Source organism: Myotis yumanensis, unplaced genomic scaffold (genome assembly GCF_028538775.1).
Source record: "Myotis yumanensis isolate MYYU_CA2020_CCGP unplaced genomic scaffold, mMyoYum1.0.hap1 SCAF_20, whole genome shotgun sequence".
Lineage (NCBI taxonomy): Eukaryota > Metazoa > Chordata > Mammalia > Chiroptera > Vespertilionidae > Myotis > Myotis yumanensis.
The window spans coordinates 1,208,938-1,230,330 of record NW_027223771.1 but is presented as its reverse complement, the minus strand read 5'-3'; the positions used below and the strand labels follow the sequence as shown (position 1 = coordinate 1,230,330).

The window sequence follows — 21,393 nt, the reverse complement described above, 5'->3', positions numbered from 1 at the left end:
GCAAGGACAACCACGAGGCGCAGTGTCCTCGGTCACACTATCGCTATGATGTGACAGAGGCTGACACGGTGAAGAACAGGACATGCAGCCACAGGTTAGCAAAGGGGGTTAGATCGCAAGCAGCCCCCGACCCCCAGGCTTGCCTGCAGGAAAGGAAAGAGATCCGTGGAGAATACCCAGAACCTGAGGGCCTCCACGCCGCCTCCGCTGAGCCAGTTACTCACTGAGAGTCTTGTAGTCGTCGCGAGCTTTGTTTGCCCGAATAAAAGCCTGGATTTTGACAATGTCATTTATCTAAGGAACAGAGAAGAAATGCTTTTGGTCATCTGTCCACCAGAAATATCGCAAAACGGATCCCACCGGCCCTGCTTCCCAAGGGGACTTACGTGATCTCGGAAGTACTGCAGGCGATCTCTATAGCGCTTTCTCGCCTGATGCATCCTCGCCAGGGACTGGATCTGTGGACAAAGGGCCCTGGAAGTTACAAAAGTCCTTCACCTCAACACAGGTCATACTGGCACCCCACACGGAGTGACCCGCCCCGGCTACCGTACCTTCACGACTTCATCTTTATGGGAGCGCAGGTACGCTAGACGGTCCTGATAGGCCTTCTTCTGCTTGTATCCTCTCCACTGCGACTGAAACCATCAAATATTACAGTCGACACATTGTTTCCCAGGGAAGAGAGGCAATTCCAGCACCTCTCCTCGACATACTGTCCAAGTGCAATTCCTGACGAAGCTCAACAGAGGACCACGTCCTGCAGTGACTGGGGAGTGTGGGCAGAGGCTGTGCCGCCACCAGGAGAGCACAGTGGCCAGTGTCCACTTTCCTGGTGTGAGCTCAGCACGTCACACCTTTTTTTTTTTTTTTTAAATTAGGTACAGAAAGTATTTAATATATTTTATTGATTTTTTACAGAGAGGAAGGGAGAGGGATAGAGAGTTAGAAACATCGATGAGAGAGAAACATCAATCAGCTGCCTCCTGCACACCCCCTACTGGGGATGTGCCCGCAACCAAGGTACATGCCCTTGTCCGGAATCAAACCTGGGACCCTTGAGTGCACAGGCCGACACTCCATCCACTGAGCCAAACCGGTGGGCACGTCACACCTTTTAAAAGTGCCTCCAGCCCGGCCAGCGTGGCTCAGAGGTTGAGTGTCCACCTATGAACCAGGAGGTCACAGTCTGATTCCCGATCAGGGCACATGCCCGGGTTGTGGGCTCGATTCCCAGTGTGGGGCGTGGAGGGGGCAGCTGATCAATGATTCTCTCTCATCCTTGATGTTTCTCTCTCTCTCTCCCTCCCTCTTCCTTCCTGTCTGAAATCAATTAAAAATATATATATATATTTTTTAGAAAGTGCCTTGCCCTAGCCAGTTTGGCTCAGTGGATAAATCATTGGACTGCAGACTGAAGGGTCCTGGGTTCGATTCTGGTCAAGGGCATGTATCTCGGTTGCAGACACCTCCCCTGGCCCAGGCCCTGGTCGGGGCTCGTGCGGGAGGCAACCAATCGATGTGCTTCTCTCACATTGGTGTTTCTCTCTGTCTTTCCCTCTCCCTTCCACTCTCTCTAAAAATCAATGGAAAAATATCCTCTGGTGAGGATTAAAAATAAATAAATAAAGTGCCTTCACACAGAGTCTTTTATTGGATCCTTACAATAAATCAGTGAGGAAGGGAAGGTAAACATTAGTATCCCCACTCATAGAGGATGAAGCAAACTTAGAGAGGCTCACACCACCGGGCAGGGGTGAGCCCGGAGGCCCAGCTCCAACCGACTTCTCTCTGTGACATGTGCTGCCCGTCAGAAAACTGCCCTGGGCTGGCAGCTCCCCTCGAAGCACCGCGTCGGGCACACTAATGATACTGGCAGCAAAGAGGAAACGCTTATCCGAAGAAGGATGAGGCCGAGAGGCCAGGAGGAAAGCACACCCACATTCGCCCCTAAGATTGGCGGTTGCTGAGCCCTGCTCTCGGCGCCCACCCGCGGCCTGTGCACGGGGCTCTGAAATACCTGGATGCAGGTGATGGCGGGAATCTGTTTCTTCAGGAAATTCAACCTGGAGCGGAACTCCTGTCGGACGAGGTACCCGCGGCAGCACGCCTGCAGCCTGGTGATCAAGCCCTCGTTGGCCAGCCAGAGCTGCTCTCGGTTGTACGCCGTGGTCACCCCGGAGATGGAACTCTGAAAGGCACGTGGTCACAGGGAGACACACGCAGGTGAGAACGGACACACATTTTAACGGTATCGTCCGCAGCGCACAAACCAACCCTTACTGCTTTCTCGGACTGTTCTAGATCTTTGAGCAATGAGGATGGCTTCAGGTCTATTTTTCAGGGCCAGGTGGTTCTCACACCCCAACAAGCCACGGACAAAAGCAACTTGATCTCCTTTCCTCTCCTATGTACCCACTCATCTGCCCAACACTGTGCCAGGCACCGTGCGTGGGTCATTATCGACAAGAAGACAGAGGAACAGGGGCCGACAAGGGGCTGAGTGCCCAGTCCCAGAAGCCCCCTGGAACGCTGCGGTGGAGGACACACAGGGAAACGGCCAGCCTGCCTGTGACGACAGGTTAAGGTCTAACACAGCACAGTCCGGAGTGGGTGGGAGAGCCCGAAAAGAGGGTGAAAATGTAAACTGGGGGAGGTGAACAGTAGTTGCGTTTAATGAGGAGTTAGAGCAACTTTTCACTTTTCTCTTCTGGGCATCCACGTTTTCTTTAATAAGCACACAATTTGTCTGACTTAAATTCTACAAGACTGATGTTTTCCTAATTTAGGCCTTAAGTCGCTCCCCCAACCACTAGACAAATAATTACTCTAAGCCTGGTCATTACGTAGCCTCAATTTTAGGCTGAGGCTTCTGACCACAGGCCTGTTCCTCCAAACGCACGTTCAGCTCCAACACGCTTGCGCTCAGCTTCTTCCCCGAGGAAAGGCGACCTACCTGGATCTCCTCCCGCGAGAGCTGCGTGGAGTTCTGCACAAAGCCTGGGGGCTCATCCCATCCTCCTTCCTGCGTGTCCAGGTTGTGGTAATAATAATATCCGCCCTTCACCCAGTGCTTCACCCACTTGCTGTTGTTGTCGCCTGGTGGACAGTAAAGGAAAGATTAAAAGGGACCCAGAGCCACGCTCCCAACACGCATGTGTCCGATGCGACAGAATGATTCTGACCAGGTTCACCCATCTCCCTGAAGGCCATTCCAAAATCCCGCTCCTTGGATTAATGAGAGCAAAGGGGCATCCTACGTCCCTCTTACATTATGGCTTTGCGATGCCTCATTTAGCTCACTCACATCTACATTATAAAAAGAAAACACCGCCCTAGCCGGTTTGGCTCAGTGGATGGAGCATCAGCCTGAGGACTGAGGGATCCTGGTTTGATTCTGGGCAAGAGGCAGCCAATCAATGATTCTCTCTCATCATTGATGTTTCTCTCTCTCCCTCCCTCTCTGAAATCAATCAAAATATATAAATTTATTTTTAAAAAGGCCATAAAAAGGGATGAGAATCAAATCTTTATTCCCCTTCTTTTGCAGATAAACTCCTTCTATCTATCTCTAGGCTTAGATACTGTAGCAGTTACTGACACCCTAAAAAAGATGAACAAATATTTTTATCCTTTCGGCATTTTCAGAAAATGGACCTTTTTAAACATAGTTGCCCAAAAGGGGAAATTTTCCCCCCCCAAAAAATAGGGATATTATTGCCTCCTCAGGGTATTTAAAATAAGTCCAGATACTGTACTTCTACACGAAAGTTATCTTTCTCTACAGACTGCCCTTCCCTCTACCTCGCTCCCCTCATATACTCAAGCTCTCAGCTTCAGGGCACACATTTATTTCACCGTAACCCACCTGCTGCCAGCTTTTTCTTCCTGGCTTCTGCGAGGTCACTCTGGTACGTTTCACAACACTCAGGGATGACTCCGTACAGGCTGACATCCGGGGAACGAAGGGCACTCAGCGTTTTACCGACATCGCCACTCTGCACGGCCTCATTAATGGCAAAGATTCCTACGGCAACTATCGAGGAAGAGAACTGTTACCGGAACAGTTGAGGAGGCACCTCCGTTCATACACTGGTTCACCGGGCTTATGCCTCCTGGCAAGCTGTTCCCCCCACATGTGATCTGCCTGACGCGACATGGTGCACCTCGCCACCCCGCCTCCCCCGAGAGAAATAAACCAGCGATACGTACACCTCTGTGCTTCCTGGGTGTCTTTGTTGGACTGCCAGATTCCACCTTGAATTTCATCCAACCATAACACAGCGGACTCATCCTGGGTTTCCTGCACACCGTGAAAAGCAACATAATATTAAGAGCCATGAAATCAGGGCCCATGGGATGAAGGGGCTTCTGAGACTCGATTAGATATGGAGGAAGTGTCAAACACGTGAGACATATGGAATAGCCAACTGGAAGAAGCAGGAATAAAAAAACCGGTGAAGCCTGGCCGGTGTGGCTCAGCGTTTGAGCATCGACCCAGGAACCAAGAGGTTGCCAGTTCGATTCCCGGTCAGGGCACATGCCCGGGTTGTGGGCTCCATCCCTGGTGCAGGGCGTGCAAGAGGCAGCTGATCAATGATTCTCTCTAACCATTGATGTTTCCAGCTCTCTATCCTTCTCCCTTCCTCTCTAAAAAAACCAGTAAAAAGATATTTTTAAAAAACTGGTGAAAGATTACAAGAGAAATGCTTCAGATAAAGTGATAAAGATGTGAAGATGAATTCGAGTGGCTCAGGAGGTCAAAAGCAGCGAGAAGGGGCAAAAGAGCCAACTGGGAAGGAACCCAGGGAACTTGAGGACATTTCTGTCTAATCATTTCTGTCTGACCACTAGCTAACCAAGCAGAGACTTCAGTGGACACACATGATAAAGGACACATAGACTTAACAGAAGCAAAAGTCGCTAGACAAATAATGACAACAATCAGGGATAACAACAAGCCCTGAGGAGGGAGAGTGCAATCTGATTTTCAGAGCTGCCCTGTTATTTTATTAAAATGTCCAATTTTCAAAAGCTACAAGACAGTCTGGCTGGCGTGGCTCAGAGGTTGAGTGTCAACCTACGAACCAGGAAGTCACAGTTCGATTTCCGGTCAGGGCACATGCCCGGGTTGTGGGCTCGATCCCCAGTGTGGGGCGTGCAGGTGGCAGCCAATCCATGATTCTCTCTCATCATTGATGTTTCTCTCCCCCACCCCACCCCGACCTCTGAAATCAATAAAAATATATTTAAAAAAACAAAAGACCTTCTGATTTAAAAAAAAAAAAAAAACACTACAAGACATGCATAGAAACAGGAAAGCCTGGCCCAAAAAGGGGGGAAAGCTGACAACCGAAATTGTCTAAATTGATCCTGGTAGACAGAGACTTATATCAGCTATTTTAAATATGTTCAAAGAACTATAGGATATAAGAACAAGTCTCACCAAAGAGAGAATGATCAACAAAGAAATCAAAATTATTGTTTTTTTAAAGAGAAGAATCAAATGAAATTTGGGAGTTGTAAAATACAATAACTGAAATTTTAAAAAAATTCCTAGAGGGACTCAGCAAACTGGAAGATTAGTCCACTGAAATGAACCAGTCTGAGGAACAGTAAGAAAAAAGAATCAAGAAAAATGAATAAAGCCTCAGAGAACCGAGGACACCATCGATAATATCCATATATGCATAATGGGATCCCCAAGACAAGAAGAATAAGAGGGCCGAAACCGGTTTGGCTCAGTGGATAGAGCGTCGGCTTGCGGACTGAAAGGTCCCAGGTTCGATTCCGATCAAGGGCATGTACCTGGGTTGCGGGCACATCCCCAGTGGGAGATGTGCAGGAGGCAGCTGGTCGATGTTTCTCTCTCATCGATGTTTCTAACTCTCTATCTCTCTCCCTTCCTCGCTGTAAAAAATCAATAAAATATATTTTTAAAAAAAAAAGAAGAAGAAGAAGAGGCAGAAAGAATACTTGGAGGAAGTCTGAATTGACCTATAACAAATACAGAGATGGAACAACAATCAAAACATATCCTGCAAAAACAAAGCCCAAAACACAGGACCACACGGCTTCACTGGTGAATTCTACCAAACGTTTAAAGAAGCTAACACCAATCCTTTACAAACTCTTCTAAAGCAAAGAAGGAGGAGGCAAACTTCCCAATTCATTCTATGAGGTCAGTATTACCCTGATACCAAAGCTAGACCCAAAGATACTGCAAGAGAACTACAGGTCAAAGTTAAATGAAGACCTTTTGCTGGATAAATTTGGAAATCAGATTATTATTTTTAAAACCGCTTTCTAGAAGGCCCAGACATAGTTACAAGCTAAGCTGAGGCCTAAAAAAGGCTATTCCATCTAATGTGTAGTCCACCCAGCCGGACCTGGCAGCGTTAAGCAAATTCCCTCTAACACCACCCCCGTCCTCCGTAAAGTTATTCCACAGCAAACGGAAATGCTTCAAACTCTAGTCACATCCTCTAACAGTTTAACTCCCACAACCCTACCAAAAGGCTCGGAGCATGAGTGAGAGCAGGTACAAGTTAGAGCCGCAATCTAGTTTCCTTTTTTAGACATGGGACCTGGCCTAGTTTATTTTCCCAAAGTCCACTTCTCTGTCAATCAAACATAAGATTCCTTGTGGACTTATATGGCAGCAGAAACAAACATCACCACTGGGGTCTATACAGAATCACTACAGCCAGGCCCCCAGTTAGAGATTCTGAATAAGCAGAAACAAGAGTATAAATCTTAGGAATCTGCATTTTAAAAATAACTTTTCAAGTGTTGTAATGATCAGGCAAGTTTGGTAAGAACTGCCCAGCCGGCGTGGCTCAGTGGTTGAGCATCGACCTAGGAACCAGGAGGTTACAGTTCGATTCCCCGTCAGTGCACATGCCAGGGTTGTGGGCTCGATCCCCAGTAGGGGGTGTGCAGGAGGCAGCCAATCCATGATTCTCTCTCATCATTGATGTTTGTCTCTCTCTCTTCCACGCCCTTCCTCTCTGAAATCAATAAAAATCTGTTTTAAAAAAATGTTTGGGAAGAACTGATCCAAAGTTGATTATCAGAGACAGAGACCTCCATTGATAGCTTCCCCACAGCCAACTGCTTCTCACCTGAGTAACATCATTGATCCCTTTGTCTCAATTTCCTGGCTACAAAACCAGAGTTATGATTCAACCCTCACCCCAGGATCAACTGACACTCAGCATATTAATGTGCCTCTTATATGAAGCACGGTACTGGCTGCATTTATATGATCAGGACATGGTGATGTTAACTACTGTACTCTGATGACAAGGGAATCAAGGGAGATTTATCAACATCATAATATCACCCACAACTCCTCCACCCCTGACCCATGGGGGTTGGGTGTACAAAAGTTGCAATCACACAGATGCCTTGCTCTGTTTTTCTGTATTTGGATTCCCAGAAAGAATCTAACCGTCTGAATTAAGAATTTCCTTCAGCTCTTCGCTTGCTATGAGAACCTCACTGGAGGGATCTTCTAAGTTTAAAAAAAAAAAGTTGTGGTCCTCCCTACATAATTGCTGTTAGTTAGGAAGAACTTAAAAGGAGACTAATGACAATCAGAGAAACAGAGGTAACGATGCTTTCAAGCCATATCTCCATCAACTCATTAATGGAACAATAATCCAAACAACGGAGTATTATCCAACAATAAAAAGAGATAAAGTAACGCCTGCCGGTTTGGCTCAGTGGATAGAGCTTGTGGACTGAAGGGTCCCGGGTTCAATTCCAGTCAAGGGCACATGCCCGGGCTGCGGGCTCCAATAGGGGGTGTGCAGGAGGCAGCCGATGCATGATTCTCTCTCATTGATGTTTCTATCTCTTTCTCCTCTCCCTTCCTCCCTGAAATCAATAAAAATATTTTTTTTTGAAGAGAGACGAAGTACTGACACATGCTACAACTTGGATAAACCACGCTGAGTGAAAGAAGCCGGTCACAAAGACCCACATACTGCGTTATTCCATTTATACTGATCATCCAGAACAGGCAAAGAAAGTAGACTGGTAGCTGCCTGGGGCTGGAGAGATTGAGGGGAAATGAGGCGTTGCGACCATGAGTGCTGGGTTTCTTTTGGGCATGATGAAAATGTTCTAAAATTGGTTATGGTGATGTTTGCACAATTCTGTGAACAGACTAAAAACCACTGAATTGTACACTTTAAAGTGATGAGCTGTATGGTAAATAAATTATATCTCAATAAACCTGTTAAAAAAAACACACAATTCTCTGTGGCATGATGTACTAAAACTTAACATGTATCATCCTACATAGTAAAAGCCTAATATGCTAAGTGTCCAGTTGTCCGTTCAACCAATCAAAGCATAATATGCTAATGATATGCTAAGGCCGCTCAACCGCTGGCTATGACATGCACTGACCACCAGGGGGCAGATGCTCTGACCAGTAAGTTAGCTTGCTGCTGGGGTCCGGCTGATCGGGACTGAGCAAGGCGGACTGGACACGCTCTGGAGCCCTCCCGAGGTCCCTCCCTGGCTGGCCAACCTCCCGCATCCCTCCCCTGCCCCGACTGTGCACCAGTGGGGTCCCTCGGCCTGGCCTGCGCCTTCTCGCAATCCGGGACCCCTGGGGAGATGTCAAAGAGCCTGTTTCAGCCAGATCCCGCTCAATACAGGAGCTGCCCCTGGTGGTCAGTGCACTCCCACAGCAGGAGCGCCGCTCAGCCAGAAGCCGGGCTCATGGCTGACGACTGGTCATTCCACCGCTTGGTTGACTTGCATATAAGGCTTTTATTATATAGGATTAATTTTAGGAACGGAGAGGGAGAGAGAGATAAAAACATCAATGATGAGAGAGGATCATTGATCAACTGCCTCCTGCACGGCCCCTACTGGGGATTGAGCCTGCAATCTGGGCATGTGCCCTTGGCCGGAATCAAACCCGGGACCCTTCAGTCCGCAGGCCGACACTCTATCCACCAAGCCAAACCAGCTAGGGGTGACTTATGCATTTTTGGGTCTTATATTTCAATGCAGAATTTACTCAGAGACAGGGAGATGTGTTGACAAACAACAACAATAAAAAAAAAAGCCAACTGTGTAAAATAGCAAAGCTTCCAAGAGACAGAGTCTATGTCCCTCACCCCTGTGTCCCTACAGAGCTCTGAGCGTGAGGTGCCTGGGAGCAGGCCCTGAGGGGTCAGGGGAGGCGTCACTCCTGTATCTTGGTGCTTAGAGGAAGGAAGTTCCCGGAACAGAAGCGACCCTTCTGATGCCACTCACCTGGGCTTTCTCTCTCTTTGCTCGGATCAGCGTGTCTTGGTAATGCTGGGCCACTCCTGCCAGGACGCCCTCCAGTTTGGCTGCAGGAATCTGCAGGGCCTGCAGGGTCTTTTGGGCATCACCTTCGTCCAGGGCTTCGTTAATTAAGCCGATGGCTAAAATCCCTGAAGAGGAAGAAACAGAGGTCATTTCTTTAAGAAATTCCATAAACAAATCAGTCTGTAAACATGCTACGTACGCATGAATCCACCCAAGCATTGCCATGATTCAAACCATAATTTGTCATCCATAATATTGGGGAGCATGGTCTCTTTAAATTTAGTGTTTGTTTCATTCAAAATAAAGGGCCTTATACCCATATTGAAAGCTCAAGTCCTCTTGTTTTATGTGTAATTGCTCTCACTTAAAAGTGTGAAGATTTTGCCCAGCGGTGTGGCTCAGTGGTTGAGTGTCAACCTATGAACCAGGAGGTCACGTTTCGATTCCCAGTCAGGACACATGCCCAGTTTGCGGGCTCCATCCGCAGTGTGGGACATGCAGGAGGCAGCCAGTCAATGATTCTCGATCATCATTGATGTTTCTAGCTCTCTCTCCCTCTCCCTTCCTCTCTAAAATCAATAAAAATATATATATTTTTTAAAGTGTGAAGATTTTGATGAAACTGGCTTTATAGTATAGTTTTCAGGTACATTTCAAAGTGTAGCATTAACCATTCTTGACTTACAAAAAGTCAGAGTTCAAGGGATCTTAACCAGTCACCTAATTCAATATTATTGTAGGAAAAAGATGAGGCTTCGGGATCTCTTCCAAGATCACACAGCACACAAGTGGCAGACGGAGGACCCAAGCCTGGGTGCCCTGCTCCACGGCAAGGCTCTTTCCACTACATCAGTGGAATGTTTCTCACAAGGAACAGAAAGTAAACTGCAAACGTTCACTCCCATGGCATCTCAGTCAGCTGTGCTACTTCAGTAAGGACTCTATTGTGTAATCAAAACTTTGGCTGGTCTTTCTCCCTCGTTCCTGGAAAAGGGCCTCTAGACCAGGGGTTCCCAACCTTGTTTTGGCCACGCCCCACCTAAGCATCTCTGAAATCCTGACGCCCCACCCCCGTGACATATAATTCTTATTATTCAAAAAGTGGGCTCCTATTCACGTGGAGGAAGCCTCAAAGGCCATGAACTTGGCCTAAACAAGCTTCCAAAGAACATGACATCCATGAGAGAGAAAACTGAAAGAACGGAAGGACAGTGGAAGGACTGAGGAAGAAATCACTAAGAAATTGTTTTAAAAAATAATAATATGACGTTATATAAAAAATAGCAAATAAAGTTCCAAAACATAAGAACTGAAATGTATAACTATGTCACAATATATGAGGCCCCTAGAACCATACGAAATGCAAAAATTCACTGTTAATAACTCATTCTCAAATTGCCCCCCTTCAACATAAAATTGCCTCCCTGTTGGGCATGTGCCCCACGTTGGGAACCACTGCTCTGAACCCTTAGAATTTCCCAAGTGACAAAAATAATTTTGTCATTCATGGCAGGCCCTGGAACCACCCCTGAGTGTACGCTAGCCAGGTGACTTCCGGTGGGCCCTTAGGTAGTTTCAGGATGGGGGCTGGGCATGCTGGAAAGGCCAACCATGTGATTAGAAGACTGGGTGGGGCTTTGAGCCATGTGATACGTTAGCCCAGCCTCCCTACCTCCAGGGAGGGAGGAGGTCTGGAAATTAAGTTCAATTACATGGCCAATGATACAAGCATCATTTGTCTGTAAGGAAGCCCCGATAAAACTGCTGGCTCCCCGAAGCTCAGGTGAGCTTATCCGGCTGTGGCACACATCGATGTGCTGGCAGCGGGCACAGCCTGAGGACGCCCTACCTGACATCGCCCCACAGATCTCTTCCTTTGGTTGGTCCCGACTTGTATCCTTTCTAATAAAACTAGAATCATAAATATAGCACTTCCCTGAGTTCTGGGAGTCAATCTAGAATATTATTGAACCTGAGTGGGTGGAGGAAACACCTGAATTTATAGCAAGTTGTTCAGAAATGTGGTGACCTGAGAAGTCCAGGGCTCACAGCTGACGCCTGAAACGGCAGGACTGTGCCCTCAACCCATCAACACGACCCAACTCCAGGAAGCTAGTGTCAGAGCTACTTGCTATAACAGCACTTAAAAATAAAAAATCAGCCCTAGCTGGCTTGGCTCAGTGGATAGAGCGTCGGCCTGCGGACTGAAGGGTCCCAGGTTCGACTCCGATTAAGGGCACATGCTCCGGTTGTGGGCTTGATCCCCAGTAGGGGGAGCGTGCAGGAGGCAGCGGTCAATGATTCTCTCTCATCATTGATGTTTCTATCTCTCTCTCCCTCTCCCTTCCTCTCTGAAATAAATAAAAATATTTTAAAAAATAAAAAATGTTCAATTCATCTCTTGAAAAAAAATTTTATATATATATATTTTTTATTGATTTCAGAGAGGAAGGGAGAGGGATAGAGATTAGAAACATCAATGATAAGAATCATTGATCGGCTGCCTCCTGCACGCCCCCTACTGGCGACCAAGCCCACAACCCAGGCATGTGCTCCGACTGGGAATCGAACCTGGGACCCTTCAGTCCGCAGGCCGACGCTCTATCCACTGAGCCAAACCAGCTAGGACCATCTCCTGAAATTATGACCTACATACCTAATTATAGCAGTTGCCTGGTGTTTTGAAAATAATATCCAACCTTAGCTTTTGAGTTATACATATATTTCAATTTTCAAAAATCCCCCCAGCAGTCATGGTTAGAACCGGCTCATGGCATCACGCCGCCTTGCCCCGTGACACTTGGGGGGATGGGACCGGGTTACTCACTCTCGTGCTCCTCCTGCACCACCAGATTCACGTGGTCCACGCAAGCCTGGATGTCGTTCCACGTAATAAACTCGTTCTTCTCTGCATGTGCCTGGTCTTTCAGCTTCATCAGCTCATCGAGATACCTGCCCCATCCCCCAATAACAAAGGCAATGAAGTGCAACAGAATCAAAGGGACTTTCAGGATCCCTGTGGGTGACAGGAATGAGAAGACGTGGGGGGGAGGGGGGGGCCATGAGGGGGAGGGAGGGAACAGTGGGCAAAGTATCTGAGAGGTACCCCTCAGTTTGATATATTCTAGAGGCCAGCTCCGGGACTGAGTTACCTTAAAGAGAATGTGGACATGGAAGGGTATCACCTATTCTTAACAGCCTCTCAATTCCAAGTAAGACCAACTCTAGAATCAGAGAGAGGCAGCAGCTCCAAGATAAGGAAATAAGGCCACCCACCAGCTAGGAAATGTAGGGGGAATGATGTATCAACAAGTCATCATTCGGCAGCTCTTACTGAAGTACCGATTTAGGCAAGGATTTTCAATTGGGGTCAAACGTACTAAGCCAATGGTTAATGGGGAACTGCGCATGTTGCTGGTACAAAAGGTGCAAAGAGATTATGACCTGGTGAGAGATGAACACAGATATCCGCTGGAGGGATAAGCTGTCCCCTAAAGACCAATCTTAGTATTGTTAATGGCAGGACAGTAGATTTCACAGGAGTCTTGATATGAGAAAATGTGAAACACACACATTACCAGAAATGTTCAACTAAATCTCGACATGCCTTTAGACATAATTTCCAACTTACAGGAATAAGACAAGTCTTCGGAAGCAACCAGAACCGGAAGATGGGGCCTTTTATAGGACAACTGGCCCCATCTCTCTGACAAATCAGTGTCGTGAAGAAAGGGACAATTCTGGACTAAAAGCTACCCAAGGGACACAACAGACAGAGGTAACACATGGTCCCAGACCGGGTCCCGGTTTGAATAAACCAGTGGAAGAGTCTTGGGACAAGTGAGGAAGTATGAAGGTGGACTCCATTCAGAGGATGTTCCAGAATATTATGGCTTTTGTCAGGGTATATGATAAAGTATAAAATGAATAGAAATAGAAAAAAATAAAGATGATCACAGTGACTGTGAAGAAAACCAGAGCTGACGGCCGACGCACACGGAGGTTCCAGCCGTCGGAGGATCCAGTCCGCTCGGCACCCACCTCTGACAGTTCTCCTCCTCGATGTTGGTCAGGCCCGTCACGGAACTGCTCAGCTGCTTCCACACCGTGTTCATGTCTCCTGACTCCAGGGCCCTGTTGATGAGGGCCACGGACGACAGCATCTCCACTGCCACGGAGAGCTCGGGGTGGGTGAGGCTATGCTGCACAGAGCGAGAGGGGCACCGGGTGAGAGACGCGCAGGGGTACCACGGGGTCGAAGTTTCTGGTTAAAAAAACTTGGTGTCCCTAACAATGTGGGTGTTCAATTCCCTCCCACTGCTTTCTGCTTTGTTTTGTGTGCTGTTGTTTTTTTATTGTTTTAGAGAGGAAGGGAGAGGGAGAGAGAGATAGAAATATCAATGATGAGAATCATAGATCGGCTGCCTCCTGCACTCCCCGCACTGGGGATCAAGCCTGCAACCTGGACATGTGCCCTGACAGGGCACATGACAGGGAATTGAACCGTGATCTCCTGGCTCATAGGTCGACGCTCAACCCTGAGCCACGCCGGCCGGGCCCTCCCGTTGCGTTTTGCTCACAAGCAGGGCAGGCCCAGCTCACTTACTTCAGGGCTCTGCTGCTGCAGCGTGGCCAGCTCCTTCTGATAAAGATCAGCAGCAAATGGATACACCTGGGGCAGCTGGGCTTCGGGGTTCATCAGTTCCAGAACCGTCTTCTCAGCCACGCCCTTCTGGATGGCAGCGTTGATGGCCGCCACGGCTGCCAGCCCTGGCGGAGAACAGGGTCAGAAACACAGCTGCTGAGGGAGCCCGAGGGGAAGGAGAGGCCGGCTGTCACAGAGCGAAGGTGTGCTCCGCGGATGACCTGCCACCCGAAGGGGAACTCCCGTCTTCAGAAAGCGGTCTCCTTTGGATGAGGGTGAACAGTAGGTATGCGGACTGTACCGCAACAAAGCCTTCTATTAAAAGCAGCCTCCTCACCTAGACCTTCTTTCTGCTCCAAATCACCCGCAGCCAGCACTACCCTCGCCCTAAAACCTCCTCCTTTGCTGCAGCTGCCAGCAAGGCACCAGCTTCTTCAGCTGCCACTCAGCGCTCTCCACCGTCTCCCGGAGCCTGACCTTACCCCACCCAGCACCAAACACCTCCAGAAACCTGATCCCAAGCGCTGTCCTTCCAGACACCTCTCACCTTCGATCCCTCTGCTCACACTTCCTTCCCCCTGTTAACCCGTATTAGCACATTGCGGACCAGTAGTTCCATTGCTAGCTTTACCCAGTGGCCAGATAAGTTTCTACGGAACGAGTACAAAAAGCGTTTTACATAAATGTTAAAGGCACGCTTTAAAATCAAATACCCATTGCATTCTGAAGTTATTTATTACCTATTCTTACAAGCTAGTATCTTTTTAAAGTAGGATGCTCTGTAAAACACTGTGAATATGAAGCGAGAATTCTCGTAATCCGTCCGCAATGTGTTACGAGCATCCTTCTCTTTCATCCTCTAGATCAGGGGTCCTCAAACTTTTTAAACAGGGGGCCAGTTCACTGTCTCTCAGACCGTTGGAGGGCCGGACCATAGTTTAAAAAAAAACTATGAACAAATTCCTATGCACACTGCACATGTCTTATTTTGAAGTAAAGAAACAAAACGGGAACAAATACAATATTTGTATTTGCATGTGGCCTGTGGGCCGTAGTTTGAGGACCCCTGCTCTAGATCTCACCAGTCAATCCTCGACTCTCGCCCGCTGCAGGCGTTTCCCTGACCAGCCGAGGTGCTTACTCGCTGAGGGGAGCCACCGTGAGGGGAGGAACCCGACCGTCAGAGGCGCCTGGTGGTGGATTACGGCGCGGAGGATGGGGTGGCGCAAAGGGTGACCTCAAACCCCCAATGACATGAAGCCACTTCCCTCCCCTCCTCGGGAGCCGGGGAGCCCAGCCGGGGGGCTTACTTCTCTGGTACTGCTGGGCGGCACTGTTGGCGGCATCCACCGCAGCCTGGAGCTCCTCCTTCTGCAGGGCATCCGCCTGGCCACTCTGAGGAGAGCAAAGGACACTCATGTCAACAGGGCTCCGGCCTCTGTCTCCAGACCAAGTTCTCCTCCCTCCGCAGCAGTCACCGGGACAGAGCCACGGGGCCAGTGGCAGCCCGGCCACGCCGGGGGGTAGAGCGACTTTCCGGATACCAGTCCATTTAAAGAGATATTTCGTGAGAAGCATCAAAATGTCCTGAGATAAAATGGTTACAGAATCACTAGCACACGTAAGCTACTCACTCTGGCCAATACCCGCTGGGAGTTTGTAAAATGTATGAGAAAGCCCCTCATATCTGTTCTGAAACCTACCCCCCGCCCCCCAAAAAAACAAAAAAAACAGTCACACACAATCTGCTGTGCAGTGAGCAACTCCCCAGCGTTGGCCACAGGACATAGTGAGGTGCGGTTTTTTAAAGCAGAAATTCCTGAAGTGAGAGTGTAAAAAACTCAGGTTTCCCCGATGGTTTTGGTGGGGGACGAAGGGGAAGGCTTTGGGTGAAGGGGTGGTTAGATGGGGAAGGTGGGTATCACCTATTTTCAGGGGATTTACAACTCTAAAACCAAACACAGCTGAAGACAATGTGTATTTTACCGGAGGACATTTTATTTATTGATTTATTTTAAAAGACAGCTCTTTCTTTTTAAATATATCTTTATTGATTTCAGAGAGGAAGGGAGAAGGAGAGACAGAGACATCAATGATGAAAGATAATCACTGATTGGCTGCCTCCTGCACGCCCCTTACTGGGGATCAAGCCCGCAACCTGGGCATGTGGGCATGTGGGCATGTGCCCTTGGCTGGAATAGAACCCAGGACCCTTCAGTCCGCAGGCTGACGCTCTATCCACTGAGCCAAAACAGCTAGGGCTACCTGAGGACATTTCAAAACCTAATTTAACTCTGGCCAGTGTGGCTCAGTGGATAAAGCGTGGGCCTGTGGACCAAAGGGTCCCGGGTTGGATTCCAGTCAAGGGCATGTGCCTTGGTTGCAGGTTCCTCCCTGAACCAGGCCCTGGTCAGGGCTCGTGCAGGAGGCAACCAATCGATGTGTCTCTCTCACATTGATATTTCTCTCTGTCTTTCCCTCTCTCTTCCACTCTCTCTAAAAATCAATAGAAACACATCCTCGGTGAGGATTAAAAAACAACAACAAAAAATAAATAAAAACCTAAGTTATATGCAGGAGAAAAAGTTACACTAGAAAAAGATGGCCCCAAAGTGTCTTTAACACGACAGCACGGGTTCAGGCGGAGGTGCACCCACCCTGCAGGTTACACCCGGGCCTGCTCACCTGTCTCTTCTGCTGCCTGTCGCTCAGGAGCTGCTTCAGGTACCAGTCGCTGTTCTGCTGCTGCAGCCCCCGGAGGCCCAGCGCTGGGGACTGCAGAATCCGGAACAGGGCCAGGGCGCTTCCCTGATCCAAAGCCAGGTTCACGTTTGCTAACGCAGAAAACGCTGCAGAGGGGGAAGGCAAGCGCTTGAGAAAACACTATGTTCACATTAATAGCCCAGGACAGCTTTCCTTCCCCCAAACCAACCTCTCCGCTCAGATTAGGGAGCAGAATCAGGCCCCTTTGTTCTGGGCCGTCACAGCCGCCTAAGATCTGGGGACTGGAAAGAACCTTGAAGCCATCGAGTTCCCAGGGGCTCCTGCCAGGCTGCTCATCAGAGGTAACAGATTCCTGGAGCACGCAGGCCCCGGGCCTATTAAAAGCTTCCAGATGCAGACAGCCTGGCACCACTGTGGGGGCAAAGTCAGAGGCACCCATCGACACGAGTACAGGCCTAAGTTCCCTCTGAAACGCCAAGTGGTTGTTGGAGCAAACTACTAAACAGGAGACGGTCTCCCACAGAAAAGGACCACATGTTTGGACAATTTTGTTCCAAAAGTATTGTTAGGGAGAACGAAGAGGGCAGAGGGTCAAGGACATGGTGCCAGAAGATCAGACTTCGGGTAGCGAGCACACAATGGAGTATGCAGATGCCCTATGATCAAGTTGTACACCTGAAACTTATAAAACGTTATTAACCAATTGTTACCCAAAATATTTAATTATGAAATTTGAGAACTGGCCCGGCCTGAGTGGCTCAGTGGTTGAGTGTCGACCTATGAACCAGGAAGTCACGGTTAGATTCCTGTTCAGGGCACATGCCCAGGTGGCAGGCAAGATCCCTAGTAGGGGGCGTGCAGGAGGCAGCCAATCAATGATTCTCATCATTGAAGTTTCTATCTCTCTCTCTCCCTCTTCCTTCCTCTCTGAAATCAATAAAAAAAATATTTTAAAAAAAATTGTGTGGTTTAGTCTATCTGTGCTATGGGAAATTTGAAAGGCATGTATATTATGAGTTGGAATAGGTACTATGGTCAGAATTAAACTGGATCTTGAATGCCGGGTACAATTCAGATTAGAAAAGAGATAAGATATGAAGGCCTTAAGTAGGGAGATCACATGATTTTTTTTTTGAAAAAGCATTAATAATACTAATATTTATTGGGTACTTACTAAGTACCAGGCAGTTTACATACAATATCTCATCATCTGCATGATTCTATGCTCCGGGTGCCCGTTGTCACACCGCTGCTGAGGAGGACAAGAGACCAAACCCCAGGTCTGTCCAACTCAAGAGCCCGACTCTTAATGAGCCATGAAATGAACAGAATAAACACAGGAGACGACTGGGTAGATGGGTCTCCATGGAGTTGTATGCTAGGGCTCTACACTGGTCTGGCAAGTCATAAGGAATCAATGCAGGCTCTTGGAAGAGAGACAACATGAAAATAACACTTTCAAGAAATTAATTTTCTCCAAAAAGAAATTAAATTTCTCAAAAGTGTGCAACACATATGCAAATATCAATATGAATAGTACAATCTCATTTGTGTTTAAATATGTGTTTTGAAAGGGATGTGCATACAAAATCAATAGTGGTTATTTCTAGGTGACAGGGGTCTGGTTTTTTGTTTATTGTTTACCTCTAGATAACTTGTACTAGTCTCTAAAAGAAAAACAAAGCTATCACTGTGCATTACTTTAAAAATAAAAAGAATAAAATTGCTCTTCAGGGTTTTTTACATGTATAACACAGGGTGGAAGAATGAAACAAGCCAAAATGATCAGTCTAGACCAGTGGTTCCCCCCTTTTTGCCCACGCCCCACCTAAGCATCTCTAACATCCTGAATCCCACCCCTGCCACCTCCCATGGCATATAATTCTAACTATTCAAAAAGTGAACTATTCACGTGGAGGAAGCCTCAAAGGCCATGAACTTGGTCTACACAAGTTTCCAAAGAACATGGCATCCATAAAAGAGAAAGATAAAAGAACGAAAGGACAGTGGAAGGACTGAGGAAGAAATCACTAAGAAATTGTTAAGAAAATAATAATAGGAAGTGATATGAAAAAATAGCAAATAAAGTTCCAAAACATATAACAGAGAACTGAAATGCATAACTGTCACAATATATATTTATAGACTCTCTAGGAGGCCCCTAAAACCATAGAAATGCCAAAAATTCACTGTTAATAACTCATTCTCAAATTGCCCCCTGTTGGGCGTGTGCCCCACGCTGGGAACCACTGGTCTCGAAGCTACAGCGATGAGAGCGGGTGGGGTGAGGACCCGCCTGAAGACAGCGGCAGCGAACAGAAGACACGAATACAAAACACACTCACAAGCAGCAGTTCCTAAACAAGCCCACTATCGCCTACAAGAAATAAACGAAGTCATCCGACCAGAACAGATCAGCACTCGCAGTACTGCTATCCCCTCAGGTGCCCGGCTCAGGGTCACACTTACTGTTGACTTTGTTTACGTTGCCTTGAATTTCCGCTTGAGTGAGCAGCTCCTCATAAACGTCCCTCTCCCTCTCAGAGTTTTCTGTCTGAAAACGAGTTAAAAGTGTGATTAGATTAGCTCAGCTCTCTAAGGAGGCCACAGCAAGACACTGAACTCCTCCCCCACTGTAACAGAACCAAGAGCAAGGAAAGGAGGTGCCTTAAATCCGTAGTAAAGCCCTAGCCGGTTTGGCTCAGTGGATAGAGCGTCAGCCTGCAAACTGAAGGGTCCTGGGTTCGAATCTGGCCAAGGACACGTACTTCAGTTGTAGGCTCCTCCCCGGCCAAGGCCCTGGTTGGGGCGCATAAAGAAGGCAACCAATCAATGTGTTTCTCTCACATTGATGTTTTACTCTGTCTTTCCCTCTCTCTTCCACTCTCTCTAAAAATCAATGGAATCCTAGTTGGTTTGGCTCGGTGGACAGAGCATCAGCCTGTGGACTGAAAGGTCCCAGGCTCAATTTCTGGTCAAGAGCATATGCCCGGATTGTGGGCTCGATCCCCCAATCAATGATTCTTTCTCATCACTGATATTTCTTTCTCTTTCCCTCTCACTTCCTCTCTGAAATCAATAAAAATATATTTTAAAAAATAAATAAATAAATAAGTCTATAATAATAAAAGGGTAATATGCTAATTAGACCATACAGCCGAACGACCTTCCGGACATCCTTCCAGATGACCTTCTAGATGAAGCCGAGGCTGCAAGGGCCTAAGCAAGCCGCTGCGGCTGCGAGGGCTGAGCCCCTTGCACGAATTTCATGCATTGGGCCTCTAGTAAATAAATAAAAATCAATGGAAAAAATACCCCTGGGTGAGGATTTAAAAAAAAAATAGAATTAATTCAGTAGTAGAGAACAAAGTGGATTGCTACAGGACTATAACTAAAGCATAAGAAGCAGGTCCCCTTAAGGACAAGCCCTGGGTTCTCTCAGCGCCGGGCAGGCGAGAGAAGGAAGCTCCGGCGAACCTGTCCTGCCCAGTCGTGAGCACACAGCCCTGCCTCAGACTGCGCAGAACGGGCCCATCCAGGCACCAGCTCTCAGACCCTCTCATTGGTTTGCACAAAATTCAAGAAGAAAGTATAAATCAAAGTGGAATCTAAGGCCAAAAGACTACATCCTGTGTAAATCCATTTCATTTATATGGATTTCCCAGGGAAAAACTACAGTGATAAAAACAGATTGGTAGTTGACTGGGGCCAGGGGTGAGGCATGGGGGACAGACTTTTACCCTGGGGGCCTGGGAAGTTTTGGGTGATGGTTCCATAACCACATGTATTTGTCAACACTCGTCAAACCATACGCTTAAAAGGAGTGAATTTCACTATCCTGTACGTTATACCTCAATAAAATGGATTTTTAAAATCAAACGAGAAAAGAACATCAATTAGAAAGAAGAGATATTCCACTTTTACCCTGTTTCTGGCATTTGTCGTTTTGTCGTGCTTGGCCTGGTAGAGGACGTCCTGGTAGGTGGAAGCCAAGGACTCTTCAAGATTGACAAGCATGGCGTTGGGGTTTTTCAAAGCCGCAAATGTGTCAGCGGGAATTCTACGGTCCACAGCTTCGTTAATAGCGATAACGGCAGCATGTACTACAAATAGATTAAAAATACAGAACACCGAGTGATACAGAGTATAGGATATACGTTACACACACACAACCACCCTGCAGCATATTACAGAGGGGGCTTGCTTTCATAGAGAAATAACACCTGGGGTTGGAGGAGTGGCCCCCTGAGTCCTGTAAGCCCGGTCCCTTCCTTAGGATGCACAAAGCCAACGTTCTGAGCCACATTTGGGACGCTGAATTTGGAAACTCACAGGGAAAGATCCACAAGAGAGCCTTGCCAGGAGCATGTGTTAGGGAAATGCTCACCCTTCATCATCATGTAAACACCATAAAAAACAAGCACCTCAAAGAGGCACTGAAAAATGTAGACCTCACTGTTTGTATTATAATCACAATCAATCACTTATTTCCAAACAATAGCATAAAAGACTATAGCGGTGTTTAAAACTAGATCTACTCGCCCTAGCCGGTTTGGCTCAGTGGACAGAGCGTTGGCCTGCGGACTGAAGGGTCCCAGGTTTGATACTAGTCAAGGGCACGTGCCCAGGTTGTGGACTCGACCCCCAGCATGGGACATGCAGGAGGCAGTCAATCAATGGTTCTCTCTCATCATTAATGTTTCTAT

The 21,393-nt window shown here is 47.6% G+C and overlaps 1 protein-coding gene across 1 annotated transcript in view; it reads right to left on the bottom strand.

The window, feature by feature from the left end:
• The window catches only part of IQGAP1 (IQ motif containing GTPase activating protein 1), a 101,356-nt gene that overhangs the window by 26,879 nt on the left and 53,084 nt on the right, over positions 1 to 21,393 (bottom strand). The window contains exons 8-22 of the mRNA XM_070400530.1: positions 20,612 to 20,790; positions 19,157 to 19,241; positions 16,649 to 16,812; positions 15,274 to 15,358; positions 13,925 to 14,088; positions 13,360 to 13,520; positions 12,146 to 12,270; positions 9,280 to 9,443; positions 4,213 to 4,303; positions 3,869 to 4,036; positions 2,957 to 3,099; positions 2,021 to 2,191; positions 555 to 638; positions 387 to 458; positions 225 to 294 (exon numbers count right to left, since the gene is read on the bottom strand). Coding sequence (XP_070256631.1) covers positions 225 to 294; positions 387 to 458; positions 555 to 638; positions 2,021 to 2,191; positions 2,957 to 3,099; positions 3,869 to 4,036; positions 4,213 to 4,303; positions 9,280 to 9,443; positions 12,146 to 12,270; positions 13,360 to 13,520; positions 13,925 to 14,088; positions 15,274 to 15,358; positions 16,649 to 16,812; positions 19,157 to 19,241; positions 20,612 to 20,790 — 1,926 coding nt within the window. The remainder of the gene's footprint in view (positions 1 to 224; positions 295 to 386; positions 459 to 554; positions 639 to 2,020; positions 2,192 to 2,956; positions 3,100 to 3,868; positions 4,037 to 4,212; positions 4,304 to 9,279; positions 9,444 to 12,145; positions 12,271 to 13,359; positions 13,521 to 13,924; positions 14,089 to 15,273; positions 15,359 to 16,648; positions 16,813 to 19,156; positions 19,242 to 20,611; positions 20,791 to 21,393) is intronic.